This window comes from Haliotis rubra, unplaced genomic scaffold, assembly GCF_003918875.1.
Source record: "Haliotis rubra isolate DU_JTF1 unplaced genomic scaffold, ASM391887v1 Scf912, whole genome shotgun sequence".
Lineage (NCBI taxonomy): Eukaryota > Metazoa > Mollusca > Gastropoda > Lepetellida > Haliotidae > Haliotis > Haliotis rubra.
Window position 1 is genome coordinate 66422 of NW_025767649.1, and position 27151 is coordinate 93572.

At 43.6% G+C, this 27151-nt stretch overlaps 1 protein-coding gene across 1 annotated transcript; it reads left to right on the forward strand.

Annotated features, from left to right (window-relative positions):
* The first annotated feature begins 69 nt into the window (after positions 1–69).
* LOC124264184 (cyclin-dependent kinase 9-like) lies at positions 70–8849 on the forward strand. The gene is made up of 5 exons (XM_046698925.1): positions 70–225; positions 1037–1118; positions 3093–3183; positions 5074–5086; positions 8048–8849. Exons 1-5 carry the CDS (start codon positions 119–121, stop codon positions 8847–8849), a joined length of 1095 nt encoding a protein of 364 aa, XP_046554881.1. The 5' UTR covers positions 70–118.
* The last annotated feature ends 18302 nt before the right edge of the window (positions 8850–27151 follow it).

The following is a 27151-nucleotide window of genomic DNA, read 5'->3' on the forward strand; positions in this document are numbered from 1 at the left end:
TTCAAGCAACATGTTTATTGATTTTAATTTGTTGTAAGCGAGCCAAACTTCGTCTACGTAAGACCCGGAAGCGCATGGCCATAGAGCGCCGGTGTGAGCTGTCAAACACGAAATACTTATGACGGCTTCGCTACAAATGAGCAAATACGAGGATTTAGTATTCCCCTATTGCGAAGATGAAACAAAATATGAAAAACTTGCGAAAATTGGACAAGGTACATTCGGGTAAAATATCTTTTTCTGTGATAAACTTTCTTTTTTTTAGACTGAATGTCATGAATGAAACTAAACAGATGGTGAAAGGTAGACTTATATTTTATCACTTTTAATTGTTCTTCATCAGATTTCAGACCAACATTCCTAGATATTAATGGTAATAAGTTGGTGCCGAATATAATGAGAAAATTAGAACATTCAGTGATTTACCTGGAAAGTTTTAAGGACATTTAAATAATTTGATTTGAACATATTCAACTCTGTAATTACGAAATTTAAAATACAATCATCATAATTTTTTTTATTGACAATCAGTCAGTGTCCTCAGAAAATGTGTCAATGTGGCTGAAGGGGTCGGTGTCAACACAGGCACAACAGATGTGTATCCAGGTGCGTTTCAGTATAGAGAAATGTACCCTAAACAAAGCAAAAAGACAGAAACGTACCCGTTACCCTAAACAGGGGACAAGTCCATATTCTGCAACCCAAAACTAAAGCCGGGTGTGACCGGGTGTCAACTTTGGAGTCAACTTTGTGTGCAGACTCTTTCAGTGTTGTCACAACCCCTAGTGTACAGTACACAACCCTGTGCACTTTAAAGAAACCATTAATTCGTTGGTAAATGACCAGATGGTGGCCACATGAGTACGTGCAAACACATAGCTGTGGGTACAGCAACGTGCATTAAACATGGACGAAGTACGGTGACTATGTGTCACAGTCCACCCAGCTGTGAATGGGTACCTCGAAAAGATGGGAAAGCCACATACATTAACCTTCACTCTATTCAGTCATGTTTAACTTTTATTTTACTTTTCAGTGAGGTTTTTAAAGCCAAGGACAAAAAGACGAAACGACTTGTGGCCATGAAGAAAGTGCTGATGGAAAACGAAAAAGAGGGAGTGCGTTATAATCATTTGAAACTCTTGACATTTCAGCATTTCATTCAGAATGCAACCCGTGAAGATCCGAGTTATAATTGGTCTTCCGCAACCCATGCTTGTTGTAAGAGTCGACTAACTGGATCACGGTGTCATTCTTGCTGACTTGGTTGACTCATGTCATCGCATCTCAATTGCATAGATTGATGCTTATGGTGTTAATCACTGGATTGTCTGGTCCAGACTCAATTAGTTATAGCTAGAATACTGCTGAGTGTGGCGTTAAACAACAAACAGTGGTCTAGTGGGTAGAGCATTAGCCTTTGAGCAGAAGATTGGTGGTTTCATCCCTGTCCCTGTCATACAGAAAATGTTAAACAATGCTGCTTGTTGTTGCATTGCCTGTGATTCGACAATGAGTTGACAAGAGAATATCTGAATGGTATTGGTATTAGATGACAGATTGGGCTATCCCCCTCAATGCATTTTGTTATCCCCCGCAATGCGTTTTGCAGGGGTTATTAAAATGCACTCCGTCTGTCCGTGCGTCCGTGTGTGCGTCTGTGCATATTTTTTGCGTTTCCATGGCAACAAGTTTGACTTTGACTGAAATTGGAGTTGGTGCTCTTTTCCGGAGCAGAACTTTAAAACTATTCAATATTTCTTCACCCAACGTGGCACATAGATAGGCCTGGTGGTGTACTGGTGCCTTTAGGTAGTTTTGGATTTCTGATCATGATATTTTTTGCGTTTCCATGGCAACAAAGTTGACTTTGAGTGAAATTGGTAGTAGTGTTCTTTTCCGGAGCAGAACTCTAAAACCGTTCAATGTTTCTTCACCAAACTTGGCACATACATAGATCTGGTGGTGTACTTGTGCCTTTTGGTAGTTTTGGATTTCTGAATGAAATATTTTTTGCGTTTCCATGGCAACAAGTTTGACTTTGACTGAAATTGGTGTTAGTGCTCTTTTCCGGAGCAGAACTCTAAAACCATTCACTATTTCTTCACCAAACTTGGCACATAGATAGATCTGGTGGTCAACTGGTGCCTTTTGGTAGTTTTGGATTTCTGAATAAAATATCTTTTGCGTTTCCATGCCAACAAGTTTGACTAGACTGAAACTGGTGGTAGTGCTCCTTTATGGAGCAGAACTTTAAAACCTTTCAATACTCTCCTTCCACTTTTCTATATACACACCAAAACATTTGACATAATCATAACTCGTAGACATATTCATGAAGAGTATTTTGCCATTGCAGTGGATTTTGATGACTTTGTCTTCTTGTTAAGTTTTAGCATAAGTTTTAGCATGGCGTCTGAGTCGTCTTGTACTTTAAAACTAGCTTTAATCCGAATTAGTTCACAAAGACAAACACATGCATGCTTGTCACTACGTCTTTAAGGCAACGTTAAACCAGATTTTACCTCACTTAACCTTACCACACTGTAATATGAGTGAAATGTTCAAAGCATCACAGACCATTGACAGATATTTATATTGCCTGAGCTTATTATTTATAAATACTACTCACACTTTGATAAGGATCACAAAAATTCACATCTTTACTCAAACGTAGATTTATAATTTGAAATTGTATCCATTTAAATCTGGATAAATAATGATATGGTAACACATCTTTAGGAAAACAGCCACTTTAAGCTAACCATATGCACTTGATACATGAGTAACCATAAAAATGGTTTTCAGGGCACCAATCAACCATTTTGCAAATCATGGAACGAGTCATTGACAAGTACACAACACCTGTCAATAGCAGGTATGGGATCCACAAGATGAAACCTCGGATCCATCACATCATCCAACATCATTGTTGAATCAATGATTTGATCCTTAGCAAATTGTGAATAGTATACAACACTCACTGTCATAATATGTCTGAAATACTGCCAATGTGACTTAAAATTTTAACTCCCTCACTCAAAGCATCACAAAACTAAACTCACTCACTCTCTCATTTCTCTGTGTTTCAGTTCCCGATCACAGCTATCCGAGAAATCAAAATCCTGCAACTTCTGAAGAATGAGAATGTCGTCAACCTAATTGAGATCTGCAGGACAAAAGGTACACATCTCATCGTACGTCATAAATCCACAAATGTGATAAGTCCCCACAACCCATTCTGGTCGAAACAACATGGTCGGGCTTAGTGAATTGGTTGCTCACATTTAAACCAAGACCGCATGAGTTGATGCTCATGATATCAGTCACCTGATTGCTGAGCCTGATTATAATGTTTCCAGGTCTCCGTCATTGAGCAGAAATAATGCAGTGTTAAAGATACATGCAAAAGACAAACAAAACAAATTCTCAAGCAGGGATTTACCTTGATACCTGTATTTGAGGGTCCCTAGGACTCATGCTGTTAATTTTCAGGGGTCCTGGACAACAAAATAGGGGTCCCAGACACTTAAATATTATCATTAATACTGTTACTGTATTGTGTATCATGATCATCACATTGTTACAGTAATTAAATTGCAAATAATACCAAACCCAGCTAGTAGCAAGCTCAGTGATAACTTATTGTCACTTGATTGGAATTTTTACAAAAAGTGTTTGGACTTTTTCTGAGTCCCTGTGGACGCGCTAATGAATTTTGTTGCATCCACTGTCAATTTTTATACGTATAGGACGCAGGAATTCGCGTCCTGTAAATCCCTGCTCAACCAACAGTCCATCAGAGCTGAACACACTCTGTACTTGTAGTGTTATATTTGGATCAGTGCAGACTATTTAAATATGTTAATCTATAGTTGCATTGCTGCACAAACTGATTTCAAAACTGTACCCATTACCTTAGCCCTCCAACTCCGAAACTCTTTGGATTTCAGCATTTCATTCAGAATGTAACCCGTGAAAATTCAGGTTAGAACTGGTCTTCAGCAACGCATGCTTGTCGAAAGAGGCGACTAACAGGATCGGGTGGTCAGGCTCGCTGACTTCGTTGACACTTGTCATCATATTCCAAATGCATAGATCAATTTTATGCTGCTGATCACTGGATTGACTTCTTCAGGCTCAATTATTTACAGACCGCCGCCATATAGCTGGAATATTGCTGAGTGCGGCGTTAAACAACAACCAACCAGCCAACCAACCAACCAACCAACCAAACAGCCAGCCTCAGCCCTCCACAATAATTATGTAGAAACACCGTTGTGACAGTTTCAAACTCTTGGGTTGCCTCGAAATGTCAAGTACCCTCAAAGATGATTTTGTTGATATTTCTGGGCCGAATTCTGTTGCCACATTTAAAGTTCATGGTGTTTTGCTATGCACATTCAGTTAATCTTGTTATATACTACCTCAGTGGAATACTGCAGGGGTGGAAATAACTTTAAAATTGCTAGTGTTCTCCGGTACAGTGGCACATGTAAAATCACTTGCCCTGATAAGTTTTCCACTATACCCGCCGTTTTCTTATTTAAAAATAAACAACATAGTTAATATTGGAAAGTCAACTGGACACCGGTACAGTGTGATATACAAATTTGCTTGCCCACCAGAAAAAAAACACTGGACTCGGGCGTCGGGCAATGGGTTATTTTCACCCCTGTACTGAACAAGTACTTTACTACTAGATGCTCATGATGTTGATCACTGGGTTGTCTGGTCCAGACTCTGTTATTTACAGCCCACCCTGATATTGCCGTAATATTGCTGAGTGCAGTGTAAAACAACAAACCAAACCAATACTTTCTAACTAATGTGACAGTCACATTGGTGGGTCATTAAACTTGATTTACCAATCAAAGGACGCAGTATAATAGTCGTTTTTTGCTCTTTGAGGGAGAGAGGGGCTGTGGAGTAACCTAGTGGTTAAAGCGTTCGCTCATCACGCCGAAGGCCCGGGTTTGATTCCCCTCATGGGTACAATGTGTACCCATTTCTGGTGTCCCCCGCCGTGATATTCTTAGAATATTGCTAAAAGTGGCGTAAAAACCCACTCAGTCAGTCAGTCTTTGTTGATCACTGGATTGTCTGGTCCAGACTCGATTATTTACAGACCGCCGCCATACAGCTGGAATGTTGCTGATTGCGGCGTAAAACTAACCTCGCTCACTCACTCACTCAGTCAGTCTTTGAGTGAGTGAGTATGGTTTTACACTGCATGTAGCAATATTCCAGCAATATCATGGCGAGGGCTTAACGGTGTCATGTTGGCATGGGTACTGCAGATATTTACCTCGCTTACATTTCTGTACGAAGACATCTGAAGCTGAAATCAAAACACAGAATGGCACCAGATACTTCTAAAATATGGATTGGTCTTAGCCTGAAACAAACTGATTTGTTTAAAAAAATTATAAAACAGGTGAAGTCCAGTGCACTGTGGGGAATGGTTGGTTGGTTGGTTGGTTGGTTAATGCTGCACTTGCCAATACTCCCGCTACATGTAAATAATCAAGTATGGCCCAGAGCATCAGTGTGCAAAATAGCCACTGGCCCGCTAACCCGTGGCTTGTAAAAATCCAGTTGGGCCAGTAAATCACTGGCCCGACTGGCTAGTGAATTTTCATGGGGGTCGTTTGTTTTTGATGGTATTTTACCTTTTTGTAATCTTTTGCTTAATTTCTACATTCAGATTTTGGGCTTGTGAATTATTTTGTGGGCTAGTAACTTTCAGGCATAGCTAGCCCGACTGGATAGCAGAATTTGGAAACTATGTCACACAATGCAGACAATCCAGTGATTAACAGTATGAGCATCTGTCTACGTAATTGGGATACAAGGACATATGTCAACCCAGTCAGCGAGTCTGACCCCCGATCCCGTTAGTTACCTCTTACGACAAGCACCGGTTACTGAAGACCAATTCTAACCCGGATCTTCACGGGTCCTGTGGGGATTGTATTCATGCTAGAGTACTGATGTGTGTTCAGAATTGGCTTGGGGTATTAATTTGTGTTTGTTTCAACAGGTGGTAAACCTCTCCGATACAAAAGCTAATGTGCAAACTTCTAAAATAAGAACAAACATTCACTGGAACCAGCTGATAGTCTAAGGGAGATAACTCTAGTTACTGGTATTGATAATAGATCTACAGGTTACACAACACCAAATGTTTTCCCATAGACTTCTATAGTAACGTAATTTTTTTTAATTATCCAGGCTATCAACAGCCATTCCATGTACACATGGGTACAGTCTGGCCTTTAAACTACAATAAAAACACAATTTTCGGCTAAATTGTCCTGCCAAGTCTCCAAGCCAAGGAAACTGAACACATCAACCCCTGTTCCGCACTAATGCCACCTACTTGAAAATATCTGCACAGACATAAGCACAACTCATGGTGATAAAAATGACTGCATTAAATACTTAAATTTTATTACTGGATTGATGTACTTTTAAAAAACATGAACATCTTACACTATTTCATCCAATCACAGCTGTCGCCGGTCGCTATCTCTTCAGATGTTTACATACGCACTGGCTCAGCGAGAAAGTAATTCTGATTTAGTAGAACCGAAATAGCTCCACAGCTTGATGTTTGAAAATGTGCCTTGGGATTCGGACTGAATAGGATGTTATCAAGCTCAATAAAGATACAGGAGATATAATGTTTTGTCTAGTTTGCAGTGAAAAGGCATACTCTAGGCAGGGGTGGAAATAACCCATTGACCGACGTCCGAGTCCAGTGTTTTTTTCTGTCGGGCAAGCAAATTTGTATATCACACTGTACGGGTGTCCAGTTGACTTTCAAGTGTTAATTATGTTGTTTATTTAAAAAAATCAGAAAAAGAAAACGGCCGGTATAGTGGAAAAATCATCAGGGCAAGTGATTTTACATGTGCCACTGTACCGGAGTACACTAGCAATTTTAAAGTTATTTCCACCCCTGCCAGGTGGGAAGTCAGATCAAAGTCTTTTTGATACACTACAGCACCAGTGAGCACACCTGTATAACTTTGAGAGTGTCTTCAGGCACAACTGATACAAATTCAGTCCTGTATATGATGTTGTTACCTTAGGCAAGTGACTAAAGCTTTGGATCACCTGGTAGTGAATGAGTATTCACAGCATTCAAAATTAACGTCGGTCCTTTGGCCTGAACCTGATTGAAAACCACTCGGACCCACAATTTTTGTTTTCAGCAATTCCTTATGGCCGACAGCTTTTTCATCCCCAATAACTAAGAGCATTATTTCCATATTAAAATATAGGGCCTACACATTCTGATCATTTTACAGGTCTGGGTTCTTACAGCCTCCATGGTGTCAGTGGTTAAACGTCCATGTCAGAGAAATGGTCGCCTAGTTCGATCCTGGCGTAGCGTGTCATAAAAGAGCGTTATAATATGGTACTTGTTGGTCCCAACGTGCCTTTATCTTACCGGCCATGTTCGGCATTAATGGATCGTACATCAAGGACAAAATGACATTCGGCTCGGAGTCAAGTATAATGTGTCTGAGTGGGGCAAACCACTCTCAATGTATTCATGCTTCACTGCTCAAAACATGGTATCTCCAGTGGGCTAGCACTATAAAACCAGCTTAAATCTGGGCTAGTACAAGCAGCCGCATATTAACATACACATGCAGCTGGATGTATCTTCCCTTGGGAACTGATATGTACGAAATATATTCTCCAGCAGAGAATCAGATGACGTTAAACCCACTTTCCAAAATCACCCTCACCTCTGAAGCATTATTAGGATCTTGTCAAAAAATTTGCAGCCTCTTCAGATTTTACTGACAGACATTTGATTTTATTTGTTCATTTGGTACAGGGGCGGTGGGGTAGTCTAGTGGTTAAAGCGTTTGCTTTCAAAGACCTGGGTTCGATTCCCCACATGGGTACAATGTGTGAAGCCCATTTCTGGTGTCCCCCGCTGCGATATTGCTGGATTATTAGTAAAACGGCATAAAACAAAGTTACAAATTAAATATGAAAAGGGCAATAACTTTGTTTTTTCGTTCAGTATCCCCTACAACAGATTCAAGAGCACATTCTACCTTGTATTCGAGTTCTGTGAACACGACCTTGCTGGCTTGTTGAGCAATGCCAATGTCAAGTTCACCCTGGGGGAGGTCAAGAAGGTCATGCAGCAGCTCCTCAACGGCCTCTACTTCATCCACAGCAACAAGATCCTCCACCGCGACATGAAGGCAGCCAACATCCTCATCACTAAAACCGGCATCTTGAAGCTGACCGACTTCGGACTTGCCAGAGCCTTCAGCGCCACAAAACCAGGCCAGCCAAACCGGTACACCAACAGGGTGGTGACACTGTGGTACCGGCCCCCGGAACTCCTGCTGGGGGAGAGGAACTATGGGCCAGCTATTGATATGTGGGGGGCGGGGTGCATCATGGCGGAGATGTGGACTCGGAGTCCGATCATGCAGGGAAACACAGAGCAGCATCAACTGTTGCTAATTACTCAGCTATGTGGCTCGATCTCACCCGAAGTCTGGCCAGGCGTTGAGAAGCTGGAACTGTACGATAAACTGGAGCTACCAAAAAGTCAGAAACGGAAGGTGAAGGAGAGGTTGAAGTCGTATGTGAAGGATCAATATGCCCTTGACCTTTTGGATAAACTTTTGACCCTTGACCCGTCAAAGAGGATTGACAGTGATACTTCTCTGAATCACGATTTCTTCTGGATGGATCCGATGCCAGCGGATCTGATGCCGATGTTGTCGCGGCATACAACGTCAATGTTTGAGTATCTGGCACCGCCGAGACGCAGGGTCCGATTCGATTCCACAACCGATGCCGAATAAACCAGTGGCCCAGACTCAACATTTTGAGAGGATATTCTGAGATAATTGGAAAAGTGTTGTGAGGGTGTATCACGAACAAGTCTTGGCGAGGGTGTATATAGACAAAATGTTGTCTGGGTGTATTTGGACCTTTTGATATCTGGGGGTGTTTGAATCAACTGTATTATCAAGCCTGGATCATTTGTGATAGGTGGACCAAGTGATATCTAGTGAAAGCTGGACCAAGAGTTCGACAGTCTTTGGATCAAGTGTTATCTGGTGCTTACTTGGTGATATCTAGTGATGATTGAATAATTTGTTATCTGCTGATAATTGGACCAAGTGTTATATAGAAATAGTTTGATGAACTGATAACTGGTGATAGTGATAACTTGAGATAGTTGAACCAAATGTTATCTTGACATGGTGGAACCATGTGATAACTTGAGGTATTTGGACCAGGTGTTATTTAGAGATGTTTGGACCATGTGATAACTTGAGATAGTTGGACCAGGTGTTGTTTAGAGATGGTTGGACCAGGTGTTATTTAGAGATGGTTGGACCAAGTGATAACTTGAGATAGTTGGACCAAACGTTATGTAGAGATAGTTGTACCAAGTGATAACTTGAGACAGTTGGACCAAACGTTTTGTAGAGAGTGAGTGAGTTTAGATTTACGCTGCACTCAGCAATATTCCAGCTATATGGCGGCTTTTGTAGAGATGGTTGGACCAAGTGACAACTTGAGATAGTTGGACCAAATGTTATGTAGAGATAGTTGGACCAAGTGTTATCTGGTTACAATTGGAGAATGTGTTATCTAGAAATAGTTGGACTAAGAGTTACATGGAGGTAGTTGGACCAAGTGTTATCTGGTGATGGTTGGTCCATGTGTTATCTGGTGATGGTTGGTCCATGTGTTATCCGGACATAGCTGGTCCATCTGGACCATGTGTTATCCAGACATAGTTGGACCATGTGTTATCCAGACATAGTTAGACCATCTGTTATGTAGACATAGTTGGACCATGTGTTATCAAGACATACTTTGATTGAGTGTTATGTGAAAATAGTAGGACCAAGTGTTATCTGGTGATGGTTGGACCATCTGTTATCTGGTGATGGTTGGTCCATGTGTTATCCGGACATAGCTGGACCATCTGTTATCCAGACATAGTTGGACCATGTGTTATCCAGACATAGTTGGACCATGTGTTATCCAGACATAGTTAGACCATCTGTTATGTAGACATAGCTGGACCATCTGTTATGTAGACATAGTTGGACCATGTGTTATCAAGACATAGTTGGACCATGTGTTATGTAGACATAGTTGGACCATGTGTTATCAAGACATAGTTGGACCATCTGTTATGTAGACATAGTTGGACCATGTGTTATCAAGACATAGTTGGACCATCTGTTATGTAGACATAGTTGGACCATGTGTTATCAAGACATAGCTTCAAGAGGACCATCTGTTATGTGTACATATAGTTGGACCATGTGTTATGTAGACATAGCTGGACCATCTGTTATGTAGACATAATTGGACCATGTGTTATCAAGACATAGTTGGACCATGTGTTATCAAGACATAGTTGGACCATGTGTTATGTAGACATAGTTAGACCATCTGTTATGTAGACATAGCTGGACCATCTGTTATGTAGACATAGTTGGACCATATGTTATCAAGACATAGTTGGACCATGTGTTATGTAGACATAGCTGGACCATCTGTTATGTAGACATAGCTGGACCATCTGTTATGTAGACATAGTTGGACCATGTGTTATCAAGACATAGTTGGACCATGTGTTATGTAGACATAGCTGGACCATCTGTTATGTAGACATAGTTGGACCATGTGTTATCCAGACATAGTTAGACCATGTGTTATGTAGACATAGCTGGACCATGTGTTATGTAGACATAGTTGGACCATGTGTTATCAAGACATAGTTGGACCATGTGTTATGTAGACATAGTTAGACCATCTGTTATGTAGACATAGCTGGACCATCTGTTATCCAGACATAGCTGGACCATGTGTTATGTAGACATAGCTGGACCATGTGTTATCAAGACATAGCTGGACCATCTGTTATGTAGACATAGTTGGACCATGTGTTATCAAGACATAGTTGGACCATGTGTTATCAAGACATAGTTGGACCATGTGTTATCAAGACATACTTTGATTAAGTGTTATGTGAAAATAGTTGGACCAAGTGCTATCTGGTGATAGACTGATAAGGTGTTATTTAGTGATAACTTGGTGATATCAAGTGATGCCTGAACAACCAATTATCTGGTGATAGTTGGATCGAGTGTTATATTGTGATAGTTGCACCAAGAGTTGGGTAGGGATTATTGGGCCAAGTGTTGGGTGGGATTATTGGGCCAAGTGTTGGGTAGGGATTATTGGGCCAAGTGTTGGGTAGGGATTTTTGGGCCAAGTGTTGGGTAGGGATTATTGGGCCAAGTGTTGGGTAGGGATTATTGGGCCAAGTGTTGGGTAGGGATTATTGGGCCAAGTGTTGGCTAGGGATTATTGGGCCAAGTGTTGGGTAGGGATTATTGGGCCAAGTGTTGTGTAGGGATTATTGGGCCAAGTGTTGGACCAATTGTTAAAACAACTGTTATCCAGTGATAGCTGGACTAAGTGTTTCTGGTTTCGTGTGAAGCTCCCAGAGTTTTTCTGTCCAGCACTAATCTATACAGAATTGTATGCTGTTGTGTCTAAAATATCTAGGTTTGGGGAGATAGCAACCACAGTTTGTCTATTTTCATGATTCCTGAATCTACAGACTTCTGTTCAGTTCTGTCCCTGGTTATACATGGCTTGTACTTGTAACCCATGTCATGTGCAGAACAGCATTTCCATTATATTTCAACCCGTGAAGATCCGGGTTAGAATATTGATCTTCAGTAACCCATACTTGTCGTAAGAGGCGACTAACGGGATCGGGTGGTCAGGCTCGCTGACTTGGTTGACACATGTCATCGGTTCCCAATTGCGTAGATCGATGCTCATGCTGTTGACCACTGGGTTGTCTGGTCCAGACTTGATTATTTACAGACCCCACCATATATCTGGAATATTGCTGTGTAATACTAAACTCACTCACTCACTCACTCACTCACTCACTCACTCACTCCATTATATTCAGGTCTTCAGCTTTGGGGTGTCACTCAATGGCTACCTTTAAGGATAAAAGATATACTGTAGAGGTCACAGACTTTGACATTATATGATGCAGTGTTTGAAAAAAGACATAATCATGGGTTTGATACCCTGTATGCATACAGCGATACATTTCATTTTTTTTTAAACTAAGCATTGACATTGAGTATTCAGGGACTTGTAATTTATTATCAGTGTTTTTCTAGTTTGGGATTGAGTCACAAAAAGTATGTCTAAATTATGTGGTTTTCCAAAGGATCATCACAAGTAGGGGTGGGTACGGGTTGGAGGAGTGCATTAAAATTAACACTGGTTTATATATGTTTTTCAAATAATGAAATTTACGTTCAGACAATAATTATATTATATCATTTCAGGCACAATACATTTTCAGTCAGCAGTCTGAGCGAGAAAGACACAGGTGTTTTAAGCCTCAAAAGCATAACAAGGGTATTTGGAATGAAATGGCCGATATTATTTGTATGTAGGGTCATGGCAAAATGTTACACAAAGTTGGAGGACTGTATCACTTTGCTTGAAGCATTATTGTATATCGCAATGCATATCCAGATTTCATAGAAAGTAGTGGTGATCCGATTAATTGAAATAATCGAAGATTGGTCGCAGTGACTAAGCAATCAAGCAATCGATCATGTTTTCTCATAATCGAACACAAACAATTCTGGAACACTTGTTTTCATCAACAATGTTTTTCACAAGATTGGTTTTGTCTGTTACATTTCATAAGCACTACAAGCTCATGATTGAATTTATCTTAAAGACACCAAGAAATTTATGTTCCTAACATACTAGTCATCCTTTAAAGATGTGAAATTTTGCCAAAAAAAACAAAAATAACTGCTTTATTTTTTGTGCATTAACAAATTTCATAAATGACGCTAACCAATTATTTTCGATGATTGATCGGTGGTAATGAACCAATCATCAATTATGAGATTTTAACCAAATCCCAACACTAATAGAAAGTAACATTTCAACAATTGTTTGGTATTTCCATCATCACCATGCTGACTAACATATACCACTATGTGATGAGTATTTCACACTGCCACATCAAATGTCAATAAGTGAACTGTATTACAAATTTTCAGAAGATTGTATTTTTAAGGGAGAAATCAAGGTTGCAAGAGTCATCATGGCCATTGTCAAAACCCAACCAACGGATAGTCGGTCTGAGGAATCTGTACACAATTGAATTGATAGAGGGGCGGCGGGTAGCCAAGTGGTTAAAGCATTCGCTCGCCATGACCAAGTCCTGGGTTCGATTCCCCACATGGGTACAATGTGTGGAGCCCGTTAGTGGTGACCCCCACCGTGGTATTGCTGGCATATTGCTAAGAACAGCCTGAAACCCAACTCACTCATTTGAATTGCTATATTATAATTATCAGTAACAGTAATTAGCTTACAGATGTTTTGGGGTTTTTTTAAATTTGACATTCCTAAAACCGCCTACGAGAAACGTGTTTTCAAATCATTAAATTTTTAAAAATGTCCACAGGGACGAATGCTTCTGAATGCTAGCCATGGGCGGATCCAGGAATTTTGAAAGGAGGGGGTTCAGGGGTTCCAAAAAAAAAAATAACCCATCCGAACCCCCTACCCCCCCCCCCCATTGGCTCCCGCAAATTTCTTCAATGTGATCTTAAGTCATTTTCAGGGTGTGGGTGTGTGTGTTCGAACACCCTGAACCCCCCCTCTGGATCCGCCACTGCTAGCTCATGGACAGATCCGCCCTTGATCGCGTTGCCATTTTGCCGACCAGTCAAACGTCGAGATTAGGAGAAGGGGCAAGGGCGGTAACTCGTATGGCCTTGAAACCTAAATAAACCTAAGCCACTTCTAATGGACTTTCCCTTACAACATTTTTAGGACTTTCTTTTTGCCTATGCGTCAGGCAAACATGGGCAGTTAGTTTGAGATCGCGAGAACCTCATGGGTTAGTGTAGGTTTATAGAAATACCAGCCCGGTAGATCTAGCAACCGCTTACATGTATTGTGGACGTTAGATGCGACCAAACAAGTGGCCATCATCAGTGACGTGATTGATAGCGTGAACGTTGCCCTTTATATAAATCACCAGATCGTCTGGTCTGAATATTTAAAGCATCCTCTCGTCACGCCGAAGACCCGGTTCGATTCCCCTCATGAGTGTAGTGTGTGAAGCCCATTTTTGGTGTCCTCTGTCGTGACTTTGCCGGAATATTGCTAAAACCATACACACTCACTTACTCTAATTTCAGGCCACTCTGTGGCGTACTTGAAATGCTGTATAGAGATAATGCTAATTCACTCACTCACTCTAGTCTGCATGGAAACCATGCTTTAAGGCATTAAACAATTTCGTATTGTGTTTGTATTGTGATTACAGTCAGGGGCACGGGTGGCCCAGTCGTCTCAGGTTCCACAATTCGAGTTGCCTCCCTTGAGATTATGGATTCAAATCCTCCAAGTTGAAGTCTATTAATTTATAGCTTTTCAAATAGCAAATATGTGTGGAAATATATGGTAGAGAAATTGATTTTCAACATTCCACATGTTGGTATAAGTGTGTATGGTACTTGTGAAGCAATATGAACTGTTTTATGCTTAAAGTTTGCATGTCTATGGTCTGTTTGCAGTGAAAACGTACCGATGAATTCATTTTAAACAAAAAAGTTTGCGAATCCTCATAATTTTACCTTGCCAAATGAACATTTAAATCTCAGAATTTTTTATAAACTGAGGATAAAAGTTGTTTAACAAACGATCATAGATTGAAATCGCTATTATTGGTTTGTATTACAAGGGGTGAGGGCAGTAGATGGAACAGTGAAACAAATGCACGTGCGGTACGTGATGAGCGTTAACTTTACACCAACCCTACTTGTTCTCGGTGTTTCATTTAAAGTGCATACCCCTTGTAATACAAACCAATAATAGCGATTTGAAACTATGATCGTTTGTTAAACAACTTTATCCTAAGTTGAATAACATTCTGAGATTTGAATGTTCAATTGGCAAGGTAAAATTATGAGGATTTGCAATCTTAATTTCACTTTATTTGATTTACCTTTTTGTTTAGAGTGAAATTCATCAGCACGTTTTCACTGCAAACAGACTATAATTGTGAATCCTTGTCATGATACTTCAGACTTATTTTGCCTGGAAGAGCCGGGCGTTGCTGGGAGCAAGATGTTCTGTTGGAAGCATGTCCAGATGACTGGAATATCAATATTTTCACTTTGTCAGTGAACTTGACTGATGTAACTATACATGTATATTAAACTGTTTTCTTTTCTTGCCAGTGGTTTGTTATTTTGAAGGGGCGATGAGGTAGCCTAGTGGTTAAAGCGTTGGCTCGTCACGCCGAACACTTAGGCTCTATTCCCCACATGGGCCATTATACACCGTGTAGGCACGGGTGGCCCAGTCTACGGCACCAATATTCACCGTGTAGGTACGAGTGGCCCCGTCTATACCACCACTATTCACTGTGTAGGCACGGGTGGCCCCGTCTATACCACCACTATTCACTGTGTAGGCACGGGTGGCCCCGTCTATACCACCACTATTCACTGTGTAGGCACGGGTGGCCCCGTCTATACCACCACTATTCACTGTGTAGGCACGGGTGGCCCCGTCTATACCACCACTATTCACTGTGTAGGCACGGGTGGCCCCTTCTATTGCACCACTATTCACTGTGTAGGTACGGGTGGCCCCTTCTATGGCACCACTATTCACTGTGTAGGTACGGGTGGCCGAGTCTATGTCACCACTTTTCACTGTGTAGGTACGGGTGGCCCAGTCTACGGCACCACTATACACCGTGTAGGTACGGGTGGCCCAGTCTACGGCACCACTATTTACTGTGTAGGCACGGGTGGCCCAGTCTATGGGACCATTATTTACCGTGTAGGTACGAGTGGGCCATTCTATGGCACCACTATTCACTGTGTAGGCACGGGTGGCCCCGTCTATGCCACCACTATTCACTGTGTAGGCACGGGTGGTCCCGTCTATTGCACCACTATTCACTGTGTAGGCACGGGTGGCCCTGTCTACGGTACCAATATTGACCGTGCAGGCACGAGTAGCCCAGTCTACGGCACCACTATTCACCGTGTAGGCATGGGTGGCCCAGTCTACGGCACCACTATTCACCGTGTAGGCATGGATGTCCCAGTCTACGGCACCACTATTCACAATGTAGGTACGGGTGGCCACGTCACCACTATGCACTGAAAAATGTGTGCCTTTTTCTTGCAGAATATATGACCAAAGAAAGCTGTTTGTCATTATTATTTATTTCACACTTAAAATAGAGCGGATGTTTATATTGGAAAAATTTGAGTTACCGCTCAGCAAAATGCTGATCTTTGGACCCAAATCACAAACACCCACATGAAATGTATGCTCTCTTTCTGCTGACTACGTATTCACATAACGCCTATCTCAGTTAGTGCAACTTGATCACATAACCCACCCATCCCTTTAAAAATGTTGTATCCGGGAATCACCAGCTTGCCTATCAACACAAGCACTCATTCCGACAGGGTTCCTTGTGACTTGGGCAGCGGGTCGACATACAGACCGAAGTCGCTTGAGAGTTACCATCCTTATCGTGGCCCAGCCAGCTTCGTAGAAACACCTGTCTGTTCACTGTCACCGTTGGACCTGAACATAAGGTGAGAACTCGCTTTTATTTACCACTGTACAAAACAATCTTAGCCCCACGACAGTCGTAAGTCTGTGTTAGGGTACGTAGCTACGATCATCTTAGTGCTAAGATCGCTTTGTATAACCGCACCCAGCGAGAATGCTGTTGGCCAAGAATATTAACTAAGAGAAGGCTCTGATCCTTGCGTAACATGAATCAAATCTCTTTTCTTCGAACAGTAAAATATTATTTCGATGAGAGAGAAGGGGTCCCCTTATCGGGGGGATTTTCATCCCCACACGCTACCGAGAAGAGTGTCTTATGTAACTTCGAAGCATTAAATGGGTGTCATTTCTGAAGCTGACAATATCTTGAATAGGAAGCAAAGGGCAATAAATCAGGGCCTAGATTTTCGAAGCTCTCTTAGCGCTAAGATAGTCGTAAGTTAATGTTAATGTATGGCACTTACGACTATCTTAGCGCTAAGAGAGCTTTGAAAATCTAGGCCCAGTTCTTGAAGTAGCCTCGACCCATGATAATGACGCACGTGTCAAGACTGTGCAGCGCACGTGCTGCACTAGTGTCTCGTACACAGCTGCAAAGTGTTGAATGTCACGAGAATCTCGTGCAGCATGTGCGTCATTCCGACATGACTGTCGTCTGCAAATAAAACTGCGCGAAAACGATAAACATGACAGCATAGCGTAATGGTTAAAGCGTTCGCTCGTCATGTCGAAGGGCCGAGTTTGATTCCCCTAAATGAATACATTGTTTGTTGCCTATGTGATGTCCCTTGCTATGGAATGCTGGAATGCTTTTAAAACTGCTTTAGATCCAGGGCCTAGATTTTCGAAGCTCTCTTTAGCGCTAAGATAGTCGTAACTTAATGTTAATGTATGGCACTTACGACTATCTTACCGCTAAGAGAGCTTCGAAAATCTGGGCCCTTATTCTCGAAAGGTTCGTAACCCTAAGAATTCTTAACTTTGATCGTAGCCCATGTGTTAAGAATGGGCTTACGAAGTTCGTAGGGCTACGAACATTTCGAGAATAGCTAGCCTATTCACTCTCTAATATTCCCTTTAAGATCCCGTGAATATCCGGGTTAGAATTGGTCTTCAGTAACCCATGCTTGTCGTAAGAGGCGACTAACAGGATCGGGTGGTCAGGCTCGTAGACTTGGTTGACACATGTCATTGTATCCCAATTGCGTAGATCGATGTTCATGCTGTTGATCCCTGGACTGTCTGGTCCAGACTCGATTATTTACAGACCGCCGCCATATAGCTGGAATATTGCTGAGTGTTGCGTAAAACTAAACTCACTCGCTCATTCACTCACTCACTCATTCACTCACTCACTCACTGCACTGAGGTGGAGGTTTGTTATTGCAGTCGCCGTGTTACGTAATATTCACTCACCGAGGAGAGAGGAGACATTATACTGTGACCTACTTGTACATCAGCGGAAAGTACAGGTTATCATGTACAAGGAATCTTGTACCGGTTATCATAACCTTTGTATATATAACCCACTTAAAGGCACACACATACTGATGCAGCACAGCAACAGCAGCCACCAACACAGCAACATCGCAGCGCACGACGTCAAAACAGCCTTTTTTCAAAACTCACATTCAGGCTGTTTGGAGCAGCGATTCAGAAATAGCTTTGAAGTTACAGCTGTTCAGAAAAAGTCTTGAAAAAGGATTGAAGTTATACCAATCCTAATTTACATATATATTGAATATTTCGTACATGGCAGTTTAACAGTTCAGAAAATCCACTGGGAAGCTTCTAAACATTAAAGGTGGGAAAACATCTGAGAAGAAAGTATTGTCGCAGATGTAAGAAAGAAAGAAAAAACAGCATGTCTACCATTTGCTGATACCCGTAAAGCTCCGGGTTAGAGCAGGTCTTCAGCAACCCATGCTTGTCGCACCGTGAAGATCCGGGTTAGAAGAATTGGTCTTCAGCAACCCATACTTGCAGCACCCGTAAAGATCCGGGTTAGAATTGGTCTTCAGCAACCCATGCTTATCGGAATAGGCGACTAACGGGATCGGGTGACCAGACTCACTGATTTGGTTGACACTTGTCATCGTATCCCAATTGCGTAGGTCAACGCTCATGCTGTTGATCACTGGATTGTCTGGTCCAGACTCGATTTTCTTACCTGTACACTGTCACCATATAGCTGGAATATTGCTGTGTGCGCCGTGGAACAACAAACTAACGAAGTTTGTTTATGTTAATCAGGGGTGGAAATAACTTTAAAATTGCTAGTGTACTCCGGTACAGTGGCACATGTAAAATCACTTACCCTGATAATTTTTCCACTATACCGGCCGTTTTCTTGTTGAATTTTAAAATAAACAACATAATTAATATTGGAAAGTCAACTGGACACCGGTACAGTGTGATATACAAATTTGCTTGCCCGACAGAAAAAAAACACTGGACTCGGGCGTCGGGCAATGGATTATTTCCACCCCTGAGGTAATGCTATTTGCTGCTTGTGGTGATATGGATAGTATAGCTCCTGAATACACACAGACGATTTTCGTTTTGACGACTGCTTCGCAGCGGTATTTCATTATGTTCAGTGCAGCTGCAGAAGACTAAAATTAGCTGGGATTTCACTTTACAAATATCAGAAACTTCCAAGCAATATAGCTGACATCAAAGGACTGACTGACTGAGTTTGGTTTTATGCCGCTTTTAGCAATATTCCAGCAACATCACGGCGGGGGGACACCAGAAATGGGCTTCACACATTGTACCCATATGGGGATTCGAACCCGGGTCTTCGGCGTGACGAGCGAACGCTTTAACCTCTAGGCTACCCCACCGCCCCAACATCAAAGGAGGTCTGTAAACATAGCTAGTAATTTTTACAGTAATTTAATGAAAATGTCAAGCAGGTATAAGCGTAGCAATGATCACGTGTTACGAGTCACGTGCCATGATGCCACAGATACGATGTAACACAGGAATCTGAGTAGTATACACAATGGGGGTACTAGATAATTTCCATAAAAGCCTCTGTAAAGCTTCATTCACGAAATAAAGCTTTTGTCATGCCCTTATCTCTCCCCGCTATTGCATATACCAGTTTTTAACCCCCAGTTAACTTCCTGGTCGCTACTTGGTAAGGTAAGTGTTAAATATTTTGCTTGGGGGGTAACATTGTGACCAATAATTCCTCTCTGACGAAACCTCTCCCTGGCCCATCTTTCAAGTAGTACAAGTTCGGCTCGTCGGCTTTGATGTCCACTTTATCTATGTTGTAAGTTTTGACTGACCATATCGGGTCGGTGGCTCGTTTCCGAGTGTCCCCTTCATGTTCTCTCGGTTGGTAGAGGTACCTCACTAGGACCCGGTCGGGTATCTGTTTCTGCTTCCCACGCAATGGTGCAGCCGGTTCGGCCGTCACTGATTTCAGTTTGATAGCGTCGGCCGGTTTCTTACCGGTGAGCCGAGTGGTTTTGTGGTTGATAGCCGACACCACTTGAGGTAGCCGCTCTACCCATTCCATCGATTTTTTTCCCGGTTGGCAATCTCTCGCATACTGGTGTCCGAATAAGCCCTCGGCCAAAGTCCTATTGAATCTCTCAACTATGGCTTGACTGCGATGAGCCCCGGCCGCGCCACGCCTGACCTGGACGCCGTGCTTGGCTAGCAGTTGTGACATGGCACCCATGAACTCCCGTCCGGGATCGACTTGCAGTTCGGTGGACCATGTCAGCGGGCTGCGCTTGTATATGCGTTCGAATCCACAGGCTACCTGGGCCGAGTCTTTCGCGGTTAAGGTTCGGCTTCTTTGTAGCGGCTGGCCACGTCCAAGACGGTTAGGGCATACTTGTACCTCTTGTCGTGGGGTAGGAACAGGAGGTCGGCCTGGTGGACGCTATTGGGTACGGCAATGCCAAACTTTCTTCTAGGCATGTAGCGTGGTGCCGGTAAATAGATCTGCCACAAGGCTTGTTTTTCAAGCCACGCTTTGGCCTTGTCCGGGGGTACTCTCGCCATTTCGGCAAGCTTATGTATGGCGCTCGCTCCTTTCCAGTACCCACGCAGGCTGTAGTAAATAGCCTTAAACTTTCTCTCTGTCCGTGACATCGTATATACACCTATGTTCTTGGTTCAATTTTCTCATGCCCTCACACGTACATGTTGATCCCGTCGATGGCTATCCAACGCTTTGTGTCCATCGGCGACAAGGACGTCTTGTTTATCGTCAGTCCGTATATCCTGTGTCCTTCGCTTCTCAGCGTGTTCATCTGATGCTTGAAGTTGCGGGCCCTGAACAGGGCCTCCTTGAACCTGGCGTGTTTGATGTGTTGTTTCACCACGTACTTCTTGACACCCTTCACCTTAGGGATCTCTCTATTGTCGGCTTTCAGGATGGAGTACATCTTGGGCCTCAAGCCTATGTACACTCAGCTATGGGCGTGCCAGCACACTCGTCCTTCATCTTACCGAGGACCTTTTTGTTAACCGTGCTGTGCATTGCATGGTCCTTGGGGTAGTCACTGGTGTCGTGTAAATGGATGTGTTTTACCATGTCTCCGTACACGTCTTCGGTTCGAATCTCCATCAGCAGGGAGTCCGTGTCCGTGTACAGCACTTCACACCGGTCACCGTACTGCTTCTTCAGTTCGTTATAGTAAAGTCGTACATCAGGTGCTTGGTGAGGTCGAGGATGCTCATGGGCTGCTGGGCCCGGCTATCAGTCTCCTGGGCTTGTCTTCCTCTTTCGCCCGGACCAGCTTCACTGTCACGCATTTTCTCAAATTCTCCATCGTCTTACCGAACACCGAGTTGTTCATGAGCTTGTAGAGACTTTCTCGAAGTCACTGGTGGCCAGCTTTCGCAGGTCCGTGTTCCATCTGATGTAGGGCTCCATCCACGGGCTCTGGTCGAACTTGAGCACCCTATGGGTTTTAGTCAGCCTCATACCCACCGACAGGTACAGCTGCAGGTTACGATAGTGAACGATGTACTTGGTCTTGTTCATCAAGTTGGGTACGAATTTTTCAACGTTGGCTAGCTTATTACCCCCCACCCTCCGTTGGTAGTCGGACATCCGGTCCGGGTTCACCATCAAACGTTCTGCGGCCAGGGGGTAGCTGTTGTGTGACTTATGTAATGCTGTTGGGTACTCCAAGTCAACTTTGAGTATGTAACCTACCCCCGAATCCGGCGGTATGCTCATGGCATCTATCTCAGGCACCCACTCGAATCCCCCCGTTGGGTAGATACTGGCTCATGGCCCAACCATACAAGTTGTTGGCTTCGAGATAGAGGAGATGATTAATGGGTTTGCTAGCATCGTAGCCCTTCACGTACTTATTGTTGGCTCTTGCGTAGCGTTTGGCAACCATGGAAATCCCACCTCGCAATCCTTTTTCGATGAACAGGTGCATATCGTAATCGGTGAGGAGTTCCAGCTTAACTCCGGTTATCTTCAGCAAGGCATCACAAGAGAGACCGGGGCTGGTGTAGTACCACGCAGGGTCGAGGTGATACTGCTTGAAACACGTCTTTCTGAACGTCTCGAACACGTCAGCCAGCAGGAGCACGTCCGTTCTCAAGTACAGGTCGTGGTAATCGCCCAGATTCTTGCAGCCCAGTTTATTCCATACGTTAATCGCGTGCGTGTAATTGTCTTGGGTGATGGCCGAGTCGGTCAAGTTGCTGTAAAATTCCCTGAAGGGGGGTAGTCGGGTCTCGGCGAACTTGGCCCAGCCATCCATGTACTCGTAGGGGTAAGCACCCTTCCTCATCAGCAGGGGCCGAGTCTTGGCGTCGGTGTATCGATCAGTGATGGGGAAGGTATCGTTGGCTTTGACCAAACTATCGTGAGACGACAGTAGGAACTGAACTGAGTCTATGAACCTCAGGCTGTTCAGGCTGAAGGAGATGTATCTCTCCATGTTGTTGGGGATGCACGTGAGGTTGCCGTCGACCTTCGCGATGGCCTGTATGATCAAGTGGGAGTCGTACCCTCTCAAGTTGTGGAAGACCACGGGGATGTTGATCGTTTTTGGGTTGATTCTGAGCTTGAGGTTGCACATGCTGTGAGCGGCACCTCTGTACTCCCCGGTGACATGGTAGTGATCTCTCACCGAATCGCCGTTCAGCGGACCGTTGCACACGTGGCAGTGAGTGCTGCAGCCATGAGCTCGCCGGTCGGCTTGGGTCATACGAATGGGAACGACGGTGTACAACCTCTTCCTGATGGCTTTCTCTTCCTCCTGCAAACACTTTAGAAACTTTTCAGCCGCGTCGGGACCCCTGTACACCACGGGAGCGTTCGTTTCCCCATCACATCGGACGACCACGTATCCGAACCCACAGGCCTCGTGCTCCTGCGTTTTGTATGTGTTGGGAGCCGGTCCGATGTCAACGGGTTTGACAAGGGCTTCGAAGTCGGCGTAGATGATGTAAGGTACGGACATCTGGTTCTTGTGGTTGTCGAATTTTAGGATATTGTCACCTTCCTTGGGCATGTCGATTCGTATGGCCGTCTGCCCCACACCTAGGCAATACTCCCGGTGGGATTCTAATAAACCAGCTCGGGTAAAACCGTGCAGGCACCGTTCGCAGAAGTGACTCTTTTCTCGGTGTGCCGATTGGTCGTACAACAGCCTGCTGAAGTGTTTAATCCACGCGTAGTGGTACTTATCACCTCGCTGGATCATGAATATATTGATCAGTAGGCGACCCTCCATTGGACTGATCCTGTGCACGATCGTTTTGTTGCCTTCGTGCCAAAAGACGTTGACGGCTATATTATTCTGTTTCTCTATTTTGGTGACCTGGGATATAGGGTTGCGTTCGTCTATACCAGCCCAGTTGAGCCCATCATTTTGGGGATAGCTAGAAGGCATGTTCGAATTAAAGTTGGCTGGAAACAAGGCTGATCTGATCGCTAACCTCATTCAATCGCCCCCTCTGTTTTTGATGTTGACCATGGCCTTTTTTTTCTTGTAGTAGGGGGGCAAGTCTAGGTACGATCCCCCCCTGAATGGTACGTAGTTAGCTATGTCTAGATAGAGTTTATCGATTTTATCTATGGCCCACCCGGAACCGCTGTGCGTGAAGCGTTCCAGGGTCTCTCGTATTTGTTGAAGACTGGTATCGATGGACTCGTCTATAGTCTCTGCATGAGTCACGACTTCTTGTTTACCCCGGAAGTAAGGCTGAACGTACTTAACAACACCATTCTGCTGTTTATCGAGTGACATCTTTGCCGTTATTTGAAACTTTAGACTTCCCAAATCGTTCAGTTCCTCATTAACTTTGTCAGCGATCAGCGGCTTGACGTCGCCAATGTCTATCTTCTGATCCACATGCATGCGCCAGCCTCTCAGATAGTTCAACTCTAGATCAACGATTCTGTGTTGATGTAACAGTTCAACGAGCTCAGGCTTCCTCATACGGGAATAACCTACTAACCCCAGCTCTCGGGCTTCCTGTTTGAGTTGTTTCACAGTGTGGGGACGTACGGGGTCGTGCAACAGCGCGACTAGCCCGGCTTTCCTCATACAGGAATAAACCGTCAACCCCAACTCTCTGGCTTGGTGTTTGAGTTGTTTCACCGTGGGAGGGGGTTGTATGTCGAGTAATCTGAACAATTGGGGTCTCCTCATTCGGGAGTAACCCACTACACCTCGTTCTCTCGAGTAGTAGACAGAGTGAGGCTTCTGGATCAGGGTAATCTAAAGCTTCATTTAATAGATAAAGTCTTAGTTGGACCCTTCCCATTACCCTCTACTACAGAGCTTTATTTCATAAAATAAGACTTTTTTCAAGCAAAATGTCCCAATTCCCAAAGAAATGTATTCCCCAAGGGGAATTGTGTCTCTCATATCACACGAAACGGCGGGATACAAACTCCACCGGGTATCTTACCTCTATGTCGTGTTGACGGGAGGTAATACTGTACCGTACGGTACGATCAATAATTCTTCTCTTACAAACCCCCTCCCTGGCCCATCCATCAAGTAGTACAAGTTAGGCTCGTCTGCTTTGATGTCTACCTTATCTATGTTGTAAGTTTTGATTGACCATATTGGGTCAGTAGCTCGTTTCCGAGTGTCCCCTTCGTGTTCCCCTGGCTGGTAAAGATACCTAACTAGGGATCTATCTGGTATTTGTTTCTCCTTCCCATGCAATGGAGCAGCCGGTTCAGCCATCACTGTTTTTTAATTTGATAGCGTCTGCCGGTTTCTTACCAGTGAGCCGAGTAACTTCATGGTTGATTGCCGACACCACCTTAGGTAACCTTTTGACCCATTCAGTCGATCGTTTTTCCGGGTTGCTCATTTCTCTCGCATATTGATACCCGAATAAACGTTCAGACAAAGTCCTATTAAATCTCTCTACTATAGCTTGACTGCGATGGGCTCCAACCGTGCCACGTCTCACTCGTACTTTGTGCTTAGTCAGCAACTGAGACACAACTCCCATGAACTCCCGACCAGGGTCAACTTGGAGCTCTGTTGGCCACGTCAGCGGACTGCGTTTGTATATGCGTTCCATGGCTTGAGCCACCTGATTCGAGTCTTTCGTGGTCAATGGTTCAGCTTCCTTATACCGGCTGGCTACATCCACGATAGTCAGGGCATACTTGTAGGTTTTACGTCTCACCCTGTCGTGAGGTAGAAATAGTAGGTCTGCTTGGTGAACGTTATTAGGTATGTTAATACCAAACTTCCTTCTAGGCACGTAGCGTGGTGCCGGCAAATATATCTGCCAAAGTGCTTGTTTTTCAAGCCATGTTTTGACCTCCTCCGGGGATACTCGAGTTATTTTAGCTAGCTTATCTACAGCGCTAGCTCCTTTCCAATACCCACGTGGACTATAGTAAATAGCCTCAAACTTTTTCTGGTTCCGTGACATGTCACTATTTATTTATACCTATGTTCTTGGTTCAATTTTCTCATGTCCGTACGCGTACGTGTTTATCCCATCAATGGCTATCCAACGCTTAGTGTCCATAGGAGACAGGGACGTCTTGTTTATAGTCAGTCCGTATATTTTATGACCATCACTTCTAAGTGTGTTCATTTTATGTCTAAAGGTACGGGTCTTGAACAGGGCTTCCTTGAATCTGGCGTGTTTGATGTGTTGTTTCACCACGTATTTTTTTACACCCTTAGCTTTCCGGATTTCACCATTGTCGGTCTTCAGTATAGAGTACATCTTAGGCCTCAACCCTATGTACTCGGCTATGGGCGTGCCAGCACACTCGTCCTTCATCTTACCTAGGACTTTTTTATTCACCGTGCTGTGTATGTCATGGTCCTTGGGATAGTCGCTGGTGTCGTATAAATCGAGGTGTTTTTTCATGTCATCGTACACGTCCTCGGTTCGAATCTCCATCAGCAGGGAATCCGTGTCAGTGTACAGCACTTCGCACCTGTCATCGTACTGTTTCTTCAGCTCGTTGTAGTAAAAGTCGTACATCAGGTGTTTGGATAAATCGAGGATGCTCATCCCAACGTAAACAGGCCGGTTTAATATTATGTGACTTTTCTTCATGTGTATGGCAGCCAGGTCGTTATCGAATATCTTACTACGGTTGAATGCAGGGTTAGCGATCAGCTTCCTGAGTTTTTCCTCCTCATTCGACCGAACCAGCTTCACGTCCACGCGTTTCCTCAGGTTCTCCATCGTCTTACCGAATACCGAGTTGTTCATGAGCTTGTAGAGATTTTTCTCAAAGTCACTGGTAGCAAGCTTTCGCAGGTCCGTGTTCATTCTGATATAAGGCTCCATCCAAGGACTTTGGGTAAACTTCAGCACTCTATGTATTTTGGTCAGTTTCATACCCAACGACAGGTACAGCTGCAGGTTGCGATAGTGAACTATGTATTTGGTCTTATTCATTAAGTTAGGTACGAGTTTTTCAACACCCGTCACCCGCCTATCTAATAAGTTATGTTGGTATTCAGACATCCAGTCTGGGTTAACCCTCATACGTTCGGGAGCTAGCGGATAGCTGTTGTGTGATTCGTGTAATGCTTTGGGATACTCCAAGTCTACTTCGAGGATATAACCTTTGTTCGAATCCGGCGCGATGCTCATAATATCGAAATCGGATGATACCCATTTGAATCCCCCCTGTTGGTAGATACTGACTCATGGCCCATCCGTACAGGTTATTTGCGTCGAGATAGAGAATGTGATTGGTTGGTTTGCTAGGGTCGTAGCCATTCACGTATTGATTATTTGCTTTAGCGTATCGTTTGGTTGCCATGGAGATCCCACTCGCAAACCTTTCTCAATGAACAGGTGCATGTCATAATCAGTAAACAATTCCAACTTAACTCCGGTCTTTTTAAGCAAGGCATCCCACGACAGGCCTGGGCTGGTGTAATACCATGCTGGATCTAGTTTATACTGTTTGATACATGTCCTCCTAAATGTCTCAAACACGTCGGCTAATAGTAGTACATCC

Bases quoted from the DNA above. Each gene is read 5' to 3' on its own strand.
- LOC124264184 (XM_046698925.1), top strand. From the start codon at position 119: ATGACGGCTTCGCTACAAATGAGCAAATACGAGGATTTAGTATTCCCC. The intron at 226-1,036 runs GTAAAATATCTT...TTTACTTTTCAG, and splicing joins ATTGGACAAGGTACATTCGG to TGAGGTTTTTAAAGCCAAGG. The intron at 1,119-3,092 runs GTGCGTTATAAT...TCTGTGTTTCAG, and splicing joins TGGAAAACGAAAAAGAGGGA to TTCCCGATCACAGCTATCCG.